The sequence below is a fragment of the Porites lutea genome, chromosome 3 (genome assembly GCF_958299795.1).
Source record: "Porites lutea chromosome 3, jaPorLute2.1, whole genome shotgun sequence".
NCBI lineage: Eukaryota > Metazoa > Cnidaria > Anthozoa > Scleractinia > Poritidae > Porites > Porites lutea.
In genome coordinates this window covers 42,313,247-42,328,984 of record NC_133203.1, presented here as the reverse complement: position 1 = coordinate 42,328,984, position 15,738 = coordinate 42,313,247, and the positions used below count along the sequence as shown (strand labels likewise).

Below are 15,738 nucleotides of genomic sequence, written 5' to 3'. Positions count from 1 at the left end.
ACAGTGTAGGCATACGCACTGCGTGCCTCTTTTGTTGTTAATTCCTCATCACACCCTGTAAAACAACAATCTAAGATAGAATTAGTGAAATTAAGCAAGAAACAAAGTAGAGAACGACTTAGGTAACAAACTATAGCCTGTGTTTAATGTCTTCAGCAACAGTAAAGTAAAACAACTGCAAATATGTTCAGACATGCAGATTAAGGTGTCCCGGACCTGTTTTTAAGCGTGTTAGTTATGTTTTTGATTCGCGTTGTTCAGAATAAACAATTCAACCGATATCTATGATTTTGTGCATCCTTAATAAATAATAATGAAGCTTTAAGAAAATGTTATATACTAGCACCCGCGCTATCCCTATGGGGGTCGTAGTAGGGAGCTTTAGCAACGACGACGGCGACGGCAACCAGGACGTCAAAAAAGCAATAGGTTTATTAGGCAAAACAACAACTTTTGCACGTGCATCACGCTTTTTTGTACATTTCTCCACCGTTCTTGCACGACTACGACGTAAAAATGCTTAATTGCAAGTTTTATGGAGGACGTAAACAAGCGACGAAGAATCTCTTTTTCTCTCTCTAAACTTGAGTGCGGTGCTCAAAAAATCAACTCCGGGGAAATTCGCCTACACTTGCCATTTTCAGCAAATTGGAATAAACGCGACAAAGATTGAAAAAACGGGAATTCATTCTAAAACTGAGGTTTTAGTTGCCGTTGCCGTCGTCGATACTAAAGCTCCCTAGTATCTCGGCCTACGACAGCGTACAACTTGTGTCATTTGTCTGGATATTTAATGCAATGTTATTTGTTTTTTATTTCCATTATTAGTTTGATATTTCCTTGCTTATATGTGCTAAAATGGGGGCCTTTTTATTAGGAAGATTGCTAATATCCGTTTTGATCTCGATAATCATTCACCACAAGTCTACATAGTTGGCTCCAAATAGAGAGAAGTGTGACGTCACGTTACCATGATAGCACTATTTCTGGATGATAACAAAACCAGCAACGACCGCGACGGCAAGGAGATCGACAAAAAATAATATGTTTATATTAACAAACAACTTTACACGTGCATCACGCTATTTTGTACGTTTCTTTATCGTCGTTGCACCACTACGACATGAAACTTCTCCTAATTTCACGAGCCTGCTTTATGGAGCAGGTGAACCGTACAATACATCTATTGTCGCTCTCATTTTCTGAACTTAGATAACGATAGATACGGTCCCAAAGAAAATTTCGCCGAGATTTGCCAAATTAAATGAAATTGAATAAGGTCGGTGAAGTTTAAGTAACTTTTTCGGTTTGTTGTCATCCAAAAATTTTGCTTCCATGGCAACGTGACGTAACGACTTCTCCTCTCTATTGATCTCCCTGTCTTCAACTTCTCCAAGTTTAATTTGTTATCCCAGGAGGAAGTGCACGACTTGATTCGTGCATCTAATAAGAAGACCTGTTGCTTGGATCCGATTCCTACATGTTCTTCTTCCTGTAATTACCAAGATCATCAACTACTCTCTCGGGCATGGTGTCTTTCCATGAATGTGGAAAAATGCCCTGGTTTTTCCTGTACTTCAGAAAGAAGGCTTAGAACCAATATTCAAAACCTATCGACCTGTCAGTAACTTACAATTCATCTCCAAACTGACTGAGAGTGCGTTAGCCAAACAACTGCAGCATCACATCAACATAAATAACAAACTCGTCCCCAGGCCGCTTTTCCCTGGCTTTGGAGGTGAGGCGCCCGACCTCCAAAGCCAGGATAAAGCGCCCTGGGGACGAGGTTGCATGAATACACTACAGTACGCTACAGTCGCCATATCGTAAGTTTCACAGCACGGAATCCGCTTTCTTGAAAGTCAAAAATGACATTGTACTAACATGAACAGACAGCATGTCACCTCATTGGTTCTGTTGGATTTGAGCGCGGCTTTTGATACCATTAATCATGGTATCTTACTTAAGAGGTTTAGTTCTGCGTTTGGAGGTCGGGATACGGCACTGTCCTGCTTTGCATCATACTTAAGTGGCAGAACTCAGCAAGTTTCAACTGATCGACGGCACATGCACTCTCTCAACGAAGTTCGATTTGGAATGCAGTGTACTTCTAGATTCGTGCCTCGGGCCCTTGTTGTTTTTTGCATGTGCTAGCAAGATATTTGAAATTGTGGACAAACATAATTTAGAGATCCATTGCTAAGCGGACGATATAGCCAACTCTGCTTATCCTTCTGTCCGATTGATAATGCTAAATCAAGAGGCCGCCTTGGCTAGGATCGAAAGGTGTATTGAAGACATTCGTAACTGCAGGGGCGTAGCGTGAACATTTTGACAAGTACGCACACGGGTCCATATGGTTTTATTCGTACAAAATAACGTTTTTGCTTTCCATTAATACAGAATTGGCAGTTACCAGGTTTGTTTACTATAGAACGTGATATCAAAAAAAGCTTTTAAAACGTTCTTCCTTGAGCTGGTACTGGAATGTTTACCAGCACAAGGCGAGGCGTCTTTTTGTGCAGAAATTTGGAAAAAGCATCGGTTGGAAGAATTGTGACATGTGCATGTTTGTGTAAGTTTTGCGCACGCTTGCCCCACGCTTGGTCCTTTGGTGACTTTGAGTTTTAGTCTCTTATGTCGATCATGAGCACGAGAAGGAAAAAACAATTATTGTCGGCATTTATTTATTTTCAGTCGTTCTGAATATTTCTTAAGTTTGTCATTGAAGAAAATACTATACTGACATGTGTTCGCTAGGAGTAAATTTCCTGCAAAATTCTTGTTGATACCGCGCCATGACCACACGTGGGCCTTATAGTTTGCTTCAGTTTACTTGGATTATCGTCTTATGGTTTGGTCCATAATTTCCCAGTTGAACGACATTAAAGAAGTCTTTGATAGACTTTTTCGACATTTATAGAGAGAGATATATAGAGAGAAAACTAAAAAAATGAAAAGCTTTCGAAGGGCAAAACATCCCAGGTAAATCTTAAAGGGAATGATATTCAGTCAGGGTTGATTCTTTTCCGTTTTTCATGAATACGCAATGTATTGTGGGATCTCCCGAAGGCTACCCTGAGAGCAGTGGTTTCTCCAGGCCGGAGAAACCACGGCTCGCAGGGTACCTGGAGGCAAACATTTCAAGAATGTTTTGAATTTATCACATTTCGCGACTCAGACTGTAAAAACGATGCGAAATAATAGCGAGACAGACAGGACCAAATCTGCACAATACAAGGTCAATTCACGACGTGACACTACATATGGCTTTTACTTATAACAGAAAATTTTTTTTAAAAAAATCCAACCAATTTCTCAAGTACGCACGTGCGTATTTGCGTAAAGCCGACGCAACGCCCCTGAACTGGATGCAGAATTAACGAGAAATTGAAACTGAACGATGATAAAACTGAATTCATGATAAGTGGAACATCGCAGCAACTAGCTAAAGTATGTATTAATAGCCTTCGTGTTGGGACTGCAACTATTACTCCCGTGTCGTCTGCAAGGAACTTGGGCTCATGGTTTGATTCTAAGCTGACGATGGCAACCCATAATTTCAAAAACATGTAACTCTGCCTTCTATTATTTGTATGATCTGAGACGCATAAGAAAATGTTTATCTACAGACCAAGACTCTGGTTTATGTCTTTATTTTAAGAAGAATCGATTACTGTAACGGTCTTTAATGTAGCCTGCCGGAGTATCAACTCAATAAGCTTAATTCTTCAGTGTGTACAGAACATGTGTGCTAGATTAATATACAATGAAAGTAAATATTGTCACATTACTCCTGTATTAGTAGTTTTACATTGGCTGCCTGTAAAGTTCAGAAATGAATTTAAAATCCTGTTGATTGTTTTCAAGATTTTAAAGGGTTTTTTACCTTCGTACTTAAGTTTTTAAATTTTATTTACTCCTAAGCCTGTATCTAAATATAACTTAAGAAGTTCTAGCGACAGTACCCTTATTTAGTTATCCAAATGTTAAGCCCAAGACAACTCTCGGTGTTATGGATTGTTCTGCCAAGATATATCAGGGAATCCATTTCTATTGAGACGTATATTGACACTTTAAAGAGAAAATTTAATTAAGACTCACCTTTTTAAACAAGCAACGGCAAACGGCAGATTTAAGTTGAGAATTTGTCAGAATAGAAAATAAGCAGATAAAAACTGTCCAGAACAATTCTTACGGACAAAAATGGCGTGAAACTACGTATTTTTAAGTAGAAGTAATAAACAGTACACGACAATTAAGGGAAAAACTAGGTCTCGTGGTACAAGTTCACGATTGCCGTTTGGCGTAAACATGAACCTTAATCTCTCTATTGTTGATTATCAACAATATTAACTGAGCCTGAGGTGAATAATTGTTTTAGTATATTCACACGAAGTGATCTCGACAGAATCAGAAAGGAAACCATTAAAAAACGATTAGTTTGATTGACGGGTGAATTCATGCGTGAACACGAAGCCGTAAACAGTGGATGCGCAAAAGTTAGATCTTTACACTCAGTATCTTCAAACATGGCAATTCATGATAGTTTTAATCTTTTTGTATCGAGTTTTTGTAAGCTTTAGAATCTACGGTTTAAAAGAAAACACCGAAAATTTGAATTACTACCCAATTCTGAGAAGAAAAAGTAGTGCTTTATTTAATTGTTTCTGTCAACTCACCGTGAATGAGAACGTTTTCTTTGTCGCGTCTTGCAAATGCTGTCAACAGCGGCTACGATCATGGTGAGCGTTGTTTATCTCCAATGTTCTTTGCCTTGTTAAATTGCTGGCACGTACAATTTTCGAAAATATTTGCCTTCCTCTTTCCTCCATAAATTAACTTCTATTTATAGGCAAAATTGGTCTTGCGAGAAAATCCCGAAATCACCAAACAGTGCCGACTTATTTGAACGTACAAAAAAGTCAGCTACTGTAAACCACCTCACAATAAATCACGCTGTTTAAACACCATGAAGTCTTTTCTTGCCTTCAAAGTCGTCAGCACTTGAATATTCGTGTATTTTAAAAAAGGCTTTACTATGAAACTTTGACAAAACACCCAGTTCACGACAGCAATTTTGTTCTGCTTTATATTCACCGCCTAGCGAAGTGAATATAACGTCATAGTCCGAGATAGCGAACCAATCAGATGTCTTGAATTACCAAGATCACTGAGTGTGTGTATACTAATGGCCATTAGGGAGTTTGAGCAACAACGACCGCGACGACTACGACTGAAAACGTCACTTAAATAGTGAATTCGCGCTGCCTCAAACTTTATCGCGGTTATCCCATCTTGTTTAATTCGTCAAATGAGGGCAAATTTTTTTTCGATTTGAATTCTGAAGGACTGTATCAAAGTTCGGGAATAGAAAAAGAAAGTTGTTGTCTTGTGTTTCCGTCCTGGACAAAACGTGAAATCACGGTCACTTTCACGTTGTAGTCGTGCAACGACGGCTAATAAATGTACAAAAAAGCGTGATGCACGTGCAAAGTCAGTTGTTTTGCTAATCTAAACCTGTTGCCATTTTGCCGTTCTCGTTGCCGTCGCTGTCGCCGTCGTCGTTGCTTAAACTCTCTATTATAGGAAATACCCCCTCTCGGTTTCAATATTTCATGTAAGTTTTATGTAAGTTTAATTGTGAAATGAAATCATCGCCTTTTTAATACAGTTCTCAGTATATCTAATAAACCCTTAAAGTGCCAACTTAAACGCATATGAAGTCAATAATGGCTGACAAATGGGATTGAAGATTGCACATTCTTAAAAGTATCTTACAGGTTCGTATCATTCTAAGTTAGGAAATTTAAGAAGTTTAAATTAGGTAAGAGGCGCTTATCTATGAATAGCCTCAAACAGAGAAGAAAAAAGTCACGTCACAAAAATTAAAATTTGTGAAATTATGGGATTGGCTAGAATATTCAGAAAAAACAAGATGAAAAAAGCTCTCTTGCCAAAAATCAGCCGTTAGTGCAAATTGATGGGTGAATATTAAGCAGCGATGACTCCAGACAAATCCTTCTAAAATTGGCTTCGATCGTAACGTTAACGACCCAGACCTATTTTAAAACGATTTACAGCTATTTCGAGGAAGGTTGTCGGAAAAACTGTGCACGCGACAATCCCGAAGGGTAATTTGGGATATGATCAATGCACTTTTCCTGACACTGTAACTGTCAAATATAGTTTTGTTACTTTCCTTTAGCGTCTATGGCCTCTCCTGCCATTCGTTGAAACTTCTTTGAAAAACAGTGAACTCAAAATCACCCACAATACCTTCCGGGATTGTCGCGTGCACTTTTTCTGACAACCTTTCTTGAAATAGCTGTACATGGAGTCATATGTTCTTTCTGAATATGCTAATCAATCCCATAATCATACCAATTTAGTTTTTGTGACGTCATCTGGTATCTTCTCTATACAAGTTCTTAGATAAGAAGCGCCTTGTCTTAGTTAAGAAGAAGAATGACTTTTGCGTGCTATGTAAGAAAAGAAAGCATAGTGCGCAGAATTTACGTTCGATCATGTTATGCGCCAAGCTGGATTGCAGTTGCTATTTGCAACGTTCCAATGAACGTGTCCGGGATCAAAAATAAGACGCGAACTGTATTATGTAAGACACGTCTTACATAATAGCTTTTCTTTTCATAAACGACCCTAATATCATTCTATTGCCAATTATTTCCAGACTTCTAATATTCAGACTTCTGTAGCTGTCTAATATTCTGCGTCTACTGATATTCATGAGATAATTCGACGAAAATCAGCGTTTTGAGTATCACTATATCGCTCTCGGAAGCCATGCGACAAAGATTTTTCTCTGAAATTTTGACTTACGCACAAGTGTTTTATATCCAGTTTATCGATAAACCAATAATCTATAACAATCGTTAGCAATCGAAATCAATCTTCGACGGATAGAAATTTCCTTCAAGTCGATAGAAATCCATAATGATTGGTTTATCGATTGTTATCGATAGTTCAATATTAACACGATGCTATCTGTATGGTATTATTAAGTCATTCAGGCATGATAGTATGCACTTCTTTCAAGTGATTACGTACTAAAAGAACAAAAACAGTGACGGGAACAAATTACACTTTGTTTTGTTTTGGAAAAAAAAATGGAAGGCGATGAAGACTAGGCCTGCAGTAGTTGCTGAAGTCAAAAAGCCGGTCTCGTCGGTGTTGTTTACCAAATAGCATCGTCATATTTAGAATATCTGAACCATATACTCTCCAAGATTGTTGCTTGTTATTAATCTATTACATACGCCGGAGTGCTATCGATTGTTAACCATCATAATCGGCTATTTATTTTTTCTGTGACTACGATTTCTATCGATTTCCGATATCAATCGATAACAATCCGAGGATAATATCGATTGATTTCCTATATCGATTTCTATCGATAAACTACGCCTGGATTATTTGCGATAAACCACTACAGTGCTATTTTAACACTAACTCTGGTTATTATTAGACTAGAAACATGAATGAGTAACTGAAACACTTGGCTGATATTAGAAATCAAGATCGGTTTCACCTCGGCAGTTGATAAACACCTATGCACTGAAAGTATCCAACGAGGTAAACAGAAGTAACTATTGAGGATTGTTTCGTATGATAACGAGGATAAATATTTATAATATTAATAAGAATAGACGGTCCTACAAGTTTGGTTCCATGATCTTTTGTTCAGTGTTTGGCCATTTCTTGAGTAATGTTACGGTTAATAATAGGAGAAATGGTTTTCAGCAGTAGCTAGAATATTAGAGACAATTTTTTTAGCTCGATGGCCTTAGTCAATATTACAAATATTATTCAAAATGAACCCTTTGATGACTGAAACATGATTCATCTGTTTTTTTTTTCTGTGTCAATATTTCATTTAACCACTTCTTTCTCAATAGAATAAAAAGGTATCATAAGCAGAAACTTTACACACTTTATACCTGTCATCTACAGCAAGGAGGAGGTCTTAAAGCTTCGAGTACCTTAGAGGTAAAGAATTCCAATTTGCTCCCGCTTTGAACTTTTATATTTAGGAAAAGTCCATACTCTCTCATTAAAAAGAAAGTTGTATAAAAGCAGGACAATGGAACTGTCTGATTTTTCGGACCTCGTGGGAAATAGGAAATTGAATTGTGTCGAAGTTAACCAGGGGTCCGAATAATCGGGGGTAAAATTTCTTACAGTTTTACTCGGGAAAGGAACTACAAAGTCAGTTGTGATTCGAATTGTTATCAGGAGCTTCGAGCAACCGAGTGTTCGAGAAATCAGAATTCTATGATTTGTAGAACAATTTACTTATTATTTAAAATCCCGTCTTCTCAACAAAATGGTTGTTAGTAACACAAAGAATGAAAACTTTAAAACTGATTATTGAACTAGATGCCGTATGCGAGCCGTCATCCTTATCTATAATTTTGTTGTACTCAAGTAATCTTCCAAAGTTTTCTTATTTCTTCGGTGATTTCCAGTTTGTTTTTTATTTGTCTAGTTTTACTTTTTCTTTTTCTTTTCCAGTACCGCCAGTTATCATCTTTTAAAGGAACTTAACCGGACTGGTAATGATGTTTCGCTTGCTTATCGTCGCTTCCTTCGTTTACCTTGCCAGTAATTTCGTACCCTCACTACAGGTAAGGCCTTATCTAAAATAGTTCAAAAGAATGTGGTGCAGCTAACTTGATAAGCATTTTAATCGCCCCTGTCCTCGTTTGGTATGCTGTTGTGAGTCCCTATGGTACGGTTCGCAAGGTACCTAATTAGAGTCGTCATGTCCTCGGATTCATTCCCACCTCCCCCCTATCTTTTCGCAACGTTTCCCCAGAGGGAACTGTTAGTGTACATTTTACCCTCCCTTTTTCTCCTTGGTGTAGTTGCCTCACAGTTGCTAGTTTTAAAAATACCTGTAGTTGCCAGGGCAAACTATACAAGACACCAATGAGTGAATATTTATTTATTACATGGACGATATATCACTAAATTTATTATAAAATAATATGATAGCATTACTACGATCCAGATAAAAATTTTAGAGCAGGTATATAATTAACGGCTGGCAATATTCCTTAGTTCCGGTGCAAACAAATTATTGAATGAATGAGAACTGTAACGTTTTGTGATGTTTTGCACGTACTCATTAGTTGAATTAGTACTTAAATTTAGACTAATAGCTTTTGCAATACTGTAATTCCTTTATGGTCATGCAGGGGCGGATCCAGATTTTTTTTAGGAGTGGGTGCACTCGTCTCTTGCTCTACTTCAACACCAATAAACCACATAGTTTTTTTCTTTTTGCAGAATACCAGTTGTATTAGAAAACCCGCAGGTCATCTCAGGGGAGGGTGCGCACCCCCTGCACCCTCCCCCTAGGTCCGCCCCTGTCATGCAAATAAAGCATTTGTTGTTGTTGTTAATTGTTGTTGCAAGCTGAAGCAAAATTTTCTAGCAAGTTTGCAAAAAATGATTCACAAGCAATATTTTGAGACACTGACTGGCACAAAAAAGAAAAGCAAAACATCGCCACTGATATATAATACAATTTGGTAATTTTCATCCTTTCAAATTGGGAAATTTACTTTTACTTGGGAAACACGAACTTTGGAATTTTCATGAAAATTAAGCACGAGGGAAAATTAGTAACAGGGGCACCCAACGAGAATATAGTTCAAAACCACTTAAACATAGCATTGTTGAACGTATTTTAGTATTTAAACGGTAGATATAGGCATATTTTTATCCCCTAAAAATTTTTTATCTGTTCAAATTTCCTAGCTGAAAGTCTAGTGATCCGAAAATTATAGGGATCAAAACTTACCTTTTCGAAAATTTCAGCCAGAAAAAAGGCTCCCGAAAATTCTAGGTGACCTTTTTAGGCGAAAAATCCGTTAAAAATGGGCAATTATACCATTTTTTAGATGTTCGAAAATCCTAGGAGAGCCAGACAAGTAAGAAATTTTGGAAAAAATGTTCCGAAAATTGTAGATCTCAAATCGTCTTCCGAACAGATATTTTCCGAAAATTGTCGTTGTGTGCCCCTGTAGTGAGAACAACGTTCACAAGTCTGGATTGGTGAATGGAGTTAATCCTACCGGGAACCTGGAGCTCAGTTCTGTAGCAAGGCACTTATCGTTTTCTTATCGGTAGTCAATGGTGTTTTCTCATTTCTTTTTTCTAGATTATGTTTACAAAATGAGAATCTGGATTTAAAGGAGAAAATACGATGTTTTACTTATGTGCAAGTGATCCGTACTAATCTGGTCTATACGTTCTTGATGTTTTTTTTTTAGACCGGTGATCTCGACCCACTCGACAGCAGTGAAATTAAAGAGAAAATCAGCGAGTTGGAAACTAAAATGGAGGTAAGTCGAAAAAACAAAACCCAGCCCAGAAAGTCGTTTGAATATAATTTTATGAGAGAATGTGAAAGAACAAGTAAACTAGTAAGTCCTAATTTTTGCCTCTTCTGCTTCGTTTTGGTTCGATGACGCCTTCTATGGGTTAACTCGTATGCTAATAAGCAAAAATGAAAACAATTACGTCAGCAAAGATTCGCTCACTGATATCAGTAAGCATGTAGCACTTCAGCGCAAGGAGTAAGTCGTGTAATTTTAGCATCTTCACAACTTTAAAAACGCACGTATGGAAACTCTTCCCTTGTGCAATTCCTGTGGCATCACCAGTTTCCAAGAACAAAAATAATTTTGACACCTTACTTAATTGTGCAGGAAAAAGAGTTGTGAGTTAAAAATTTAATAAACCCGAAGGGGCATCTAAAACAGGCTACAAAAACAGATCATGCCAAAATTAATGTCAATTAACTTAAATTGGGTTTATAGAATCTCTTTCCTACTCCCAACATGTACATTTAAAATAATTTCATGATCCTGTGAAAATGGAAAATGGAAAGGGGATGTAGAGTTAAAATTGAAAGTTATTGATTTATATAATAATGCACATTAATTTTTTTGTATTTATTTTACAGCAACTGACAAAAAAGCGGGCGTTAGGGGTGTTTTGTATAGACCAGGCTACAAGTTGGGAGCCATTTTCTGCTGCACCCATAGCGTATTTAGACCGACACAACGTTGCATGTCCACAAACTTATCTCTTGGCCAGCTTCAAACTGATAAGGGAAGGAAATTTTAACAAAGCCAGAGTTCGCTACCTCTACCGATGCTGCCAGCTGACTGTTTAAGGACGCAACTCCCAAAAATGAAATTGTTTCTTTGTACATTTACATTGATAGATTAAAGTAGTCTCAATGAATCAAATTAAAGGAAACTGACTTTGTAGTTAATAATGATATGCCGTCAATTTGCATATTACCTACCAACCTCGTTCCCAGGGTTCTGTCGTAACTGTTTAGTTCTTCACTGGCACGGTATAGAGTGATGACGTTACAAAAATTAAGTTAAGAAAATTATTGGTTCGAGTAAGATAACCAGAAAGAAGAAGATGAAAGGTATCTATTTGCCGAAATTTAGCTTGTTAGAACAAATTATTATTGTTGAGATATTAGCAACCGGTTATGCAGTGATGACCCGATACAAATCCTTCTAAAATTGGCTTGGCTCTAGCAAGCTGTATTTTAGCAAACGGACACTTTCCATCCTGTTCTTTCTGAATATCTCAGTCAATCCCTTATTTTCACAAATGAATATTTTCCACCAGTTACACATCACACTTCTTTACTTTATCCAGTGAAAAATTTAAGCGACTAGACCGTGATACATAGCTGAGTGGCATCAAACCTCAAAGTGTTAGGCAAGTTAACACATACTAGGGAAAACGACCGGTAACAGTTCAATAGACAGGTTATTGCAAAATGCCCGTTAAATTAAAAAAAAAAAAAACATAAAAATAGCCGCGTAAAACATTAAAGGACGGTTAAAATAACACAACAGATACAACAGATGCCACGGATGGCAAAATTGAAGAAGACTGAAACGGATTGAAATTAGGGTTTTTGAAAACTGTTCAGCCTACAGTTTTTCAAAGTTTTTCTCTGCTGTTTGCAGCTTCAAAAATAATGCTTAGGGGACACATTTGCTTGTCTCTAATCTCTGATTACATGTAATTTCTTTGCCTACTTTAAGTTCCATAGCGACTGAGGGCGAGTAATTAGCAAAATACAACAAAATGGACTGGACTGCCGTGACACAGCCCCTTTAAGGTACCCCAGAATACTTTTTTGTTTAGGTTAGATCCTAGCCAGCCGCTGCACTCTTTCTTAGAAGTGGAAGCATTGCAAGCTATTATGTTGCCATGCTCCTTGTTGTTCAAATACTGGTACTTTGTCAATTCAGCGATGACGGACACCTTCATTTAATTCTAATTACGATTCAACACCGTTGAACAATCAACACAACTATATAAGCTTCATTATAGCAATTGGTGTGAAAAGAAGTAAGTAGTCTTGTTGAAAAGACATGTGTATTAGTAATCAGATCAGTGACAGAAAAAAATTAATCAACTGCAAGATATATTGAGTCATTTTGTAAAAGTTTGATAACACTGGGACATAGCCGGAGCAGGAAGGTGATATCCCTGGGGTTTCCGTCGAAAATTTGAGTGAAGTGGGGGGAGGCAAAACTGTAGTTTTTAATGCTTTAAGAAGCTAAAATTGAAAATGACGCAGATGGGGGCATTCTATCGATCGTAGTGAAATAAGGGAAACTACAGTCAAACCTAGTTTTAACGGACACCCTCTAAATAATGTCCACTCAACAAATATCTCTTAGAACTGAAATGAACCTCGCTGATCAGGACACTTATTCATTTTTTCCTTTTTTTTTTCAAGTTTTGACATGAACAATTTAGGGAAAATCCACTGGAACCAACGCCTTAAATTTACTACGAAAAATCTTCGCACAGGGGACTAAATACGAGCTCCCCTAGCAAGTGTCAAATCTACTTAGAGGGCGTAGGGACGGTTTGTAACGGGATCTGGGCACTTTTCTCTGTCCCGTGTCACAGAACCTCAAAGTAATGTTGACCCGCCTTACTCCATTGCCACAGCTGTGTGCTAATTGTAGACTCATTGTACCCTTTTCAAATAAGGACAGATTTCTATGGGTTAAAATTACTAACAAGACCCCCATGAGAAGGTCTCAATGGGGTTAACCAATAGGCGTAAAACGCCCAAAAATTCAGTCGATAGCCGTAAAAATTGAAAAATTTTAACCGTTAGCCGTAAATAGGGTAAAAAAGTTAACCGTAAAAGAAACTGTTTCCTAGATTTGTGCTAAACAAACTTATGACTGGTAGCGTTTCTCATTTCGAGGGTACTTTGACTCCTTACGCACGTTAGGCCAAGCGCCTTTTCAGGATCTCGGCAGAAGTCTTAGTCGACCTCACGTACCCGGTGTTTTGTAGGACGAATTGACAGCTCTTTGTTTTTAGATCTGCAATTTCGCCATCCAGTGTACATATGAGTTAATCGATGGCAGTATTGAAAGCTGTTGTTAGTATTTTTCCAACGGGTGATAAAGGGCCAGTCGAACGACCCCCCACAAGGTGAGATAGCATAGTGAAAATCACAGTTTGGTCAAAATTTGGCGAGGCAAGAAGCATACTGCGGGGTGAATCTGAACTAATTTTTGGAGGATAGTGCCCCACCCCCAATCCCCACCCTCTGCAGTTGTATTGAAACTGAATGTGGTGCTTTATAGAGTTAAAGTACAATATCTGCTCACACGTTTTGATAATATATATATTTTTAATTCCCATAAAATTCATTACTTTGTGTTACAACATGAGGCCTCCAACTAGGAAAAAGGTTTAACCAGAACTGACTCATTGACCATTGGAAGCAAGTTTTAATTTGGCTCATCATTATTTGTCAATAACCAAGTAAACTAAGATGCGCTATGCTTCAGTAAGCCAATGCTGTGTGCGAACTCAAGGAGGGGTGGAGAGCAGCTGTGGTTAGGATTGGCGAGTAAACTATGATATTACTGTTGATGAATCTATAATGTTATCCACCATATCAAAGGTGACATACTGCAAAATCCAGTTGTTATCATCAACAACCACTGACCCCAGTATAATGCAAAATAGACTACTCTAGGCTGTTGTTCATTTATCATTTTCTTTATTAACACCACAGTTGTCCTAACATCGTCAAAAAATCTAGACCAGTTTTCACATAATGTATGCCTAATTATAAACAGTTAAGTTTTCTTGTATTTTAGAATTGCCGAACCAAAAAGGTTGAGAACATTGTGCTACCCTATGTAGTGATCAGATAACAATTATTTGTCAAGAAAAATTGTGCAAAAGCTGCTTCTCTGTTAACTGTTCATCAGTTATAAATAACCCCAGAGCCCCTTGTCTCTCTTTGTCTAAATGCCACACGACTGGAAGGCAAGAAAGGACTGTTAGGATGAGAATATCTTCTTGCAAAACATTTGTAACAAGTGGGCCACATAGCCTTTCCTTTCACAGCCCAATTCTTACTGTTAAAACTAAAAGAAGGCCTCCGAATTATCTAAGCATGATTTAAGCATTAATTAAGTGGAAAAAAACGTAGATTGGTAAGAGTACTTGCTCTATCATCTTTACACAATTAAAAAATTGCCTTTTGCATGCAGCCCAAAATGATTCATAAGCAATTCAGTTCTGGCTTTTTGCACTGCTATCAGTGGTCTTATGAAGTAAAGGCATATAACAAAATATTATCTTGACCTTAGTATAGCAAAGGGGATGTTCTTTCATAAGAAAATACAATAAATTAAGTGCACACTGCAATAAACTTGACGTACATATCATTTCTATAATGTAGTCGGAGCTTGATTTCCAGTTCCTACTGTAGCACCGACGAATATCCAGAGGAATTAGAAAAACTGATTAGGCTAACGCCATACAAGTACAGTATCAATCGCTTGATTTTTAAGGAGCAAGGAGCAACAGGAAGAGCTTAAGGGACCTGTCTTTTACTAGAGGGGGGGAGGGCTGGTGCAAATGGGGGGAGGGTAATTAAATTTTATGTAGCCAAAAAGGGGACGGTCACCAAAAGTTTAAGCTGGGCTTTGGGGAGGGCCATACCATTTTTAGCAAACATTGCTGTTCACTTAAAATAAAAATAAATAAACAAATAAAATATATTATTTAACAAACAAGTCCCTTGCACAGTAAGCATTTTAAACTTTAATAATGATCAACTTGAACAACCCTACATGTATGTCAACTGTTGCACAGAAGCGGTCTTTACATATCAAACAAAACATAGCTAAACGTTCTTGAAGATTTTCTGTGCGAACCAACCAATCAACACATATTAAATGTTGAAACAGTATAAATTAATCCAGCATCACAATATTTAAGGTTTAGCCGTCACCACACTCCTCATTCTCTGTCAAGCTGTCACTATCTTCCCCAGAGAGACTTTCATCTGTATCCAGTTCTTCCCAATTACTTTCTTCCATAAAACCATCTAGATAGTCTTGTGCTGTTGTAATGGCTCTTTCTGTCAAGTGACCATTCTTTGCCATTTTTGTCAGCCACCTGACCTGTCTAACTGAAAGGCGCGCAAGAGATTCTACATTCACATTGTCGATAGCATCTGCATTTAAGTCTGCTGACAAAAGCTGATGAAGCAGTTGAAAATTTTTACTTTCTCTGTTGTTTCCTTTTTTTGCCCTTCCTTTTGTTCTGTTTCTGTGATCTTCTTCTTGATTTGTTTTTCAACAGTAACGCACCGCGAAACATGTCTTTGCATTGATCAAG

At 37.6% G+C, this 15,738-nt stretch overlaps 1 protein-coding gene and 1 long non-coding RNA gene across 2 annotated transcripts in view; both read left to right on the top strand.

Moving 5' to 3' along the window:
• Positions 1–15,738, top strand: part of LOC140929759 (uncharacterized) — a 35,794-nt gene that overhangs the window by 4,572 nt on the left and 15,484 nt on the right. The gene's annotated exons all lie outside the window — the stretch shown is intronic.
• On the top strand, positions 7,915–11,263 carry LOC140930064 (uncharacterized). The gene is made up of 4 exons (XM_073379720.1): positions 7,915–8,007; positions 8,533–8,645; positions 10,299–10,370; positions 10,994–11,263. The coding sequence occupies exons 2-4, from the start codon at positions 8,577–8,579 to the stop codon at positions 11,204–11,206; spliced, it is 354 nt and encodes a 117-aa protein (XP_073235821.1). The 5' UTR covers positions 7,915–8,007; positions 8,533–8,576; the 3' UTR covers positions 11,207–11,263.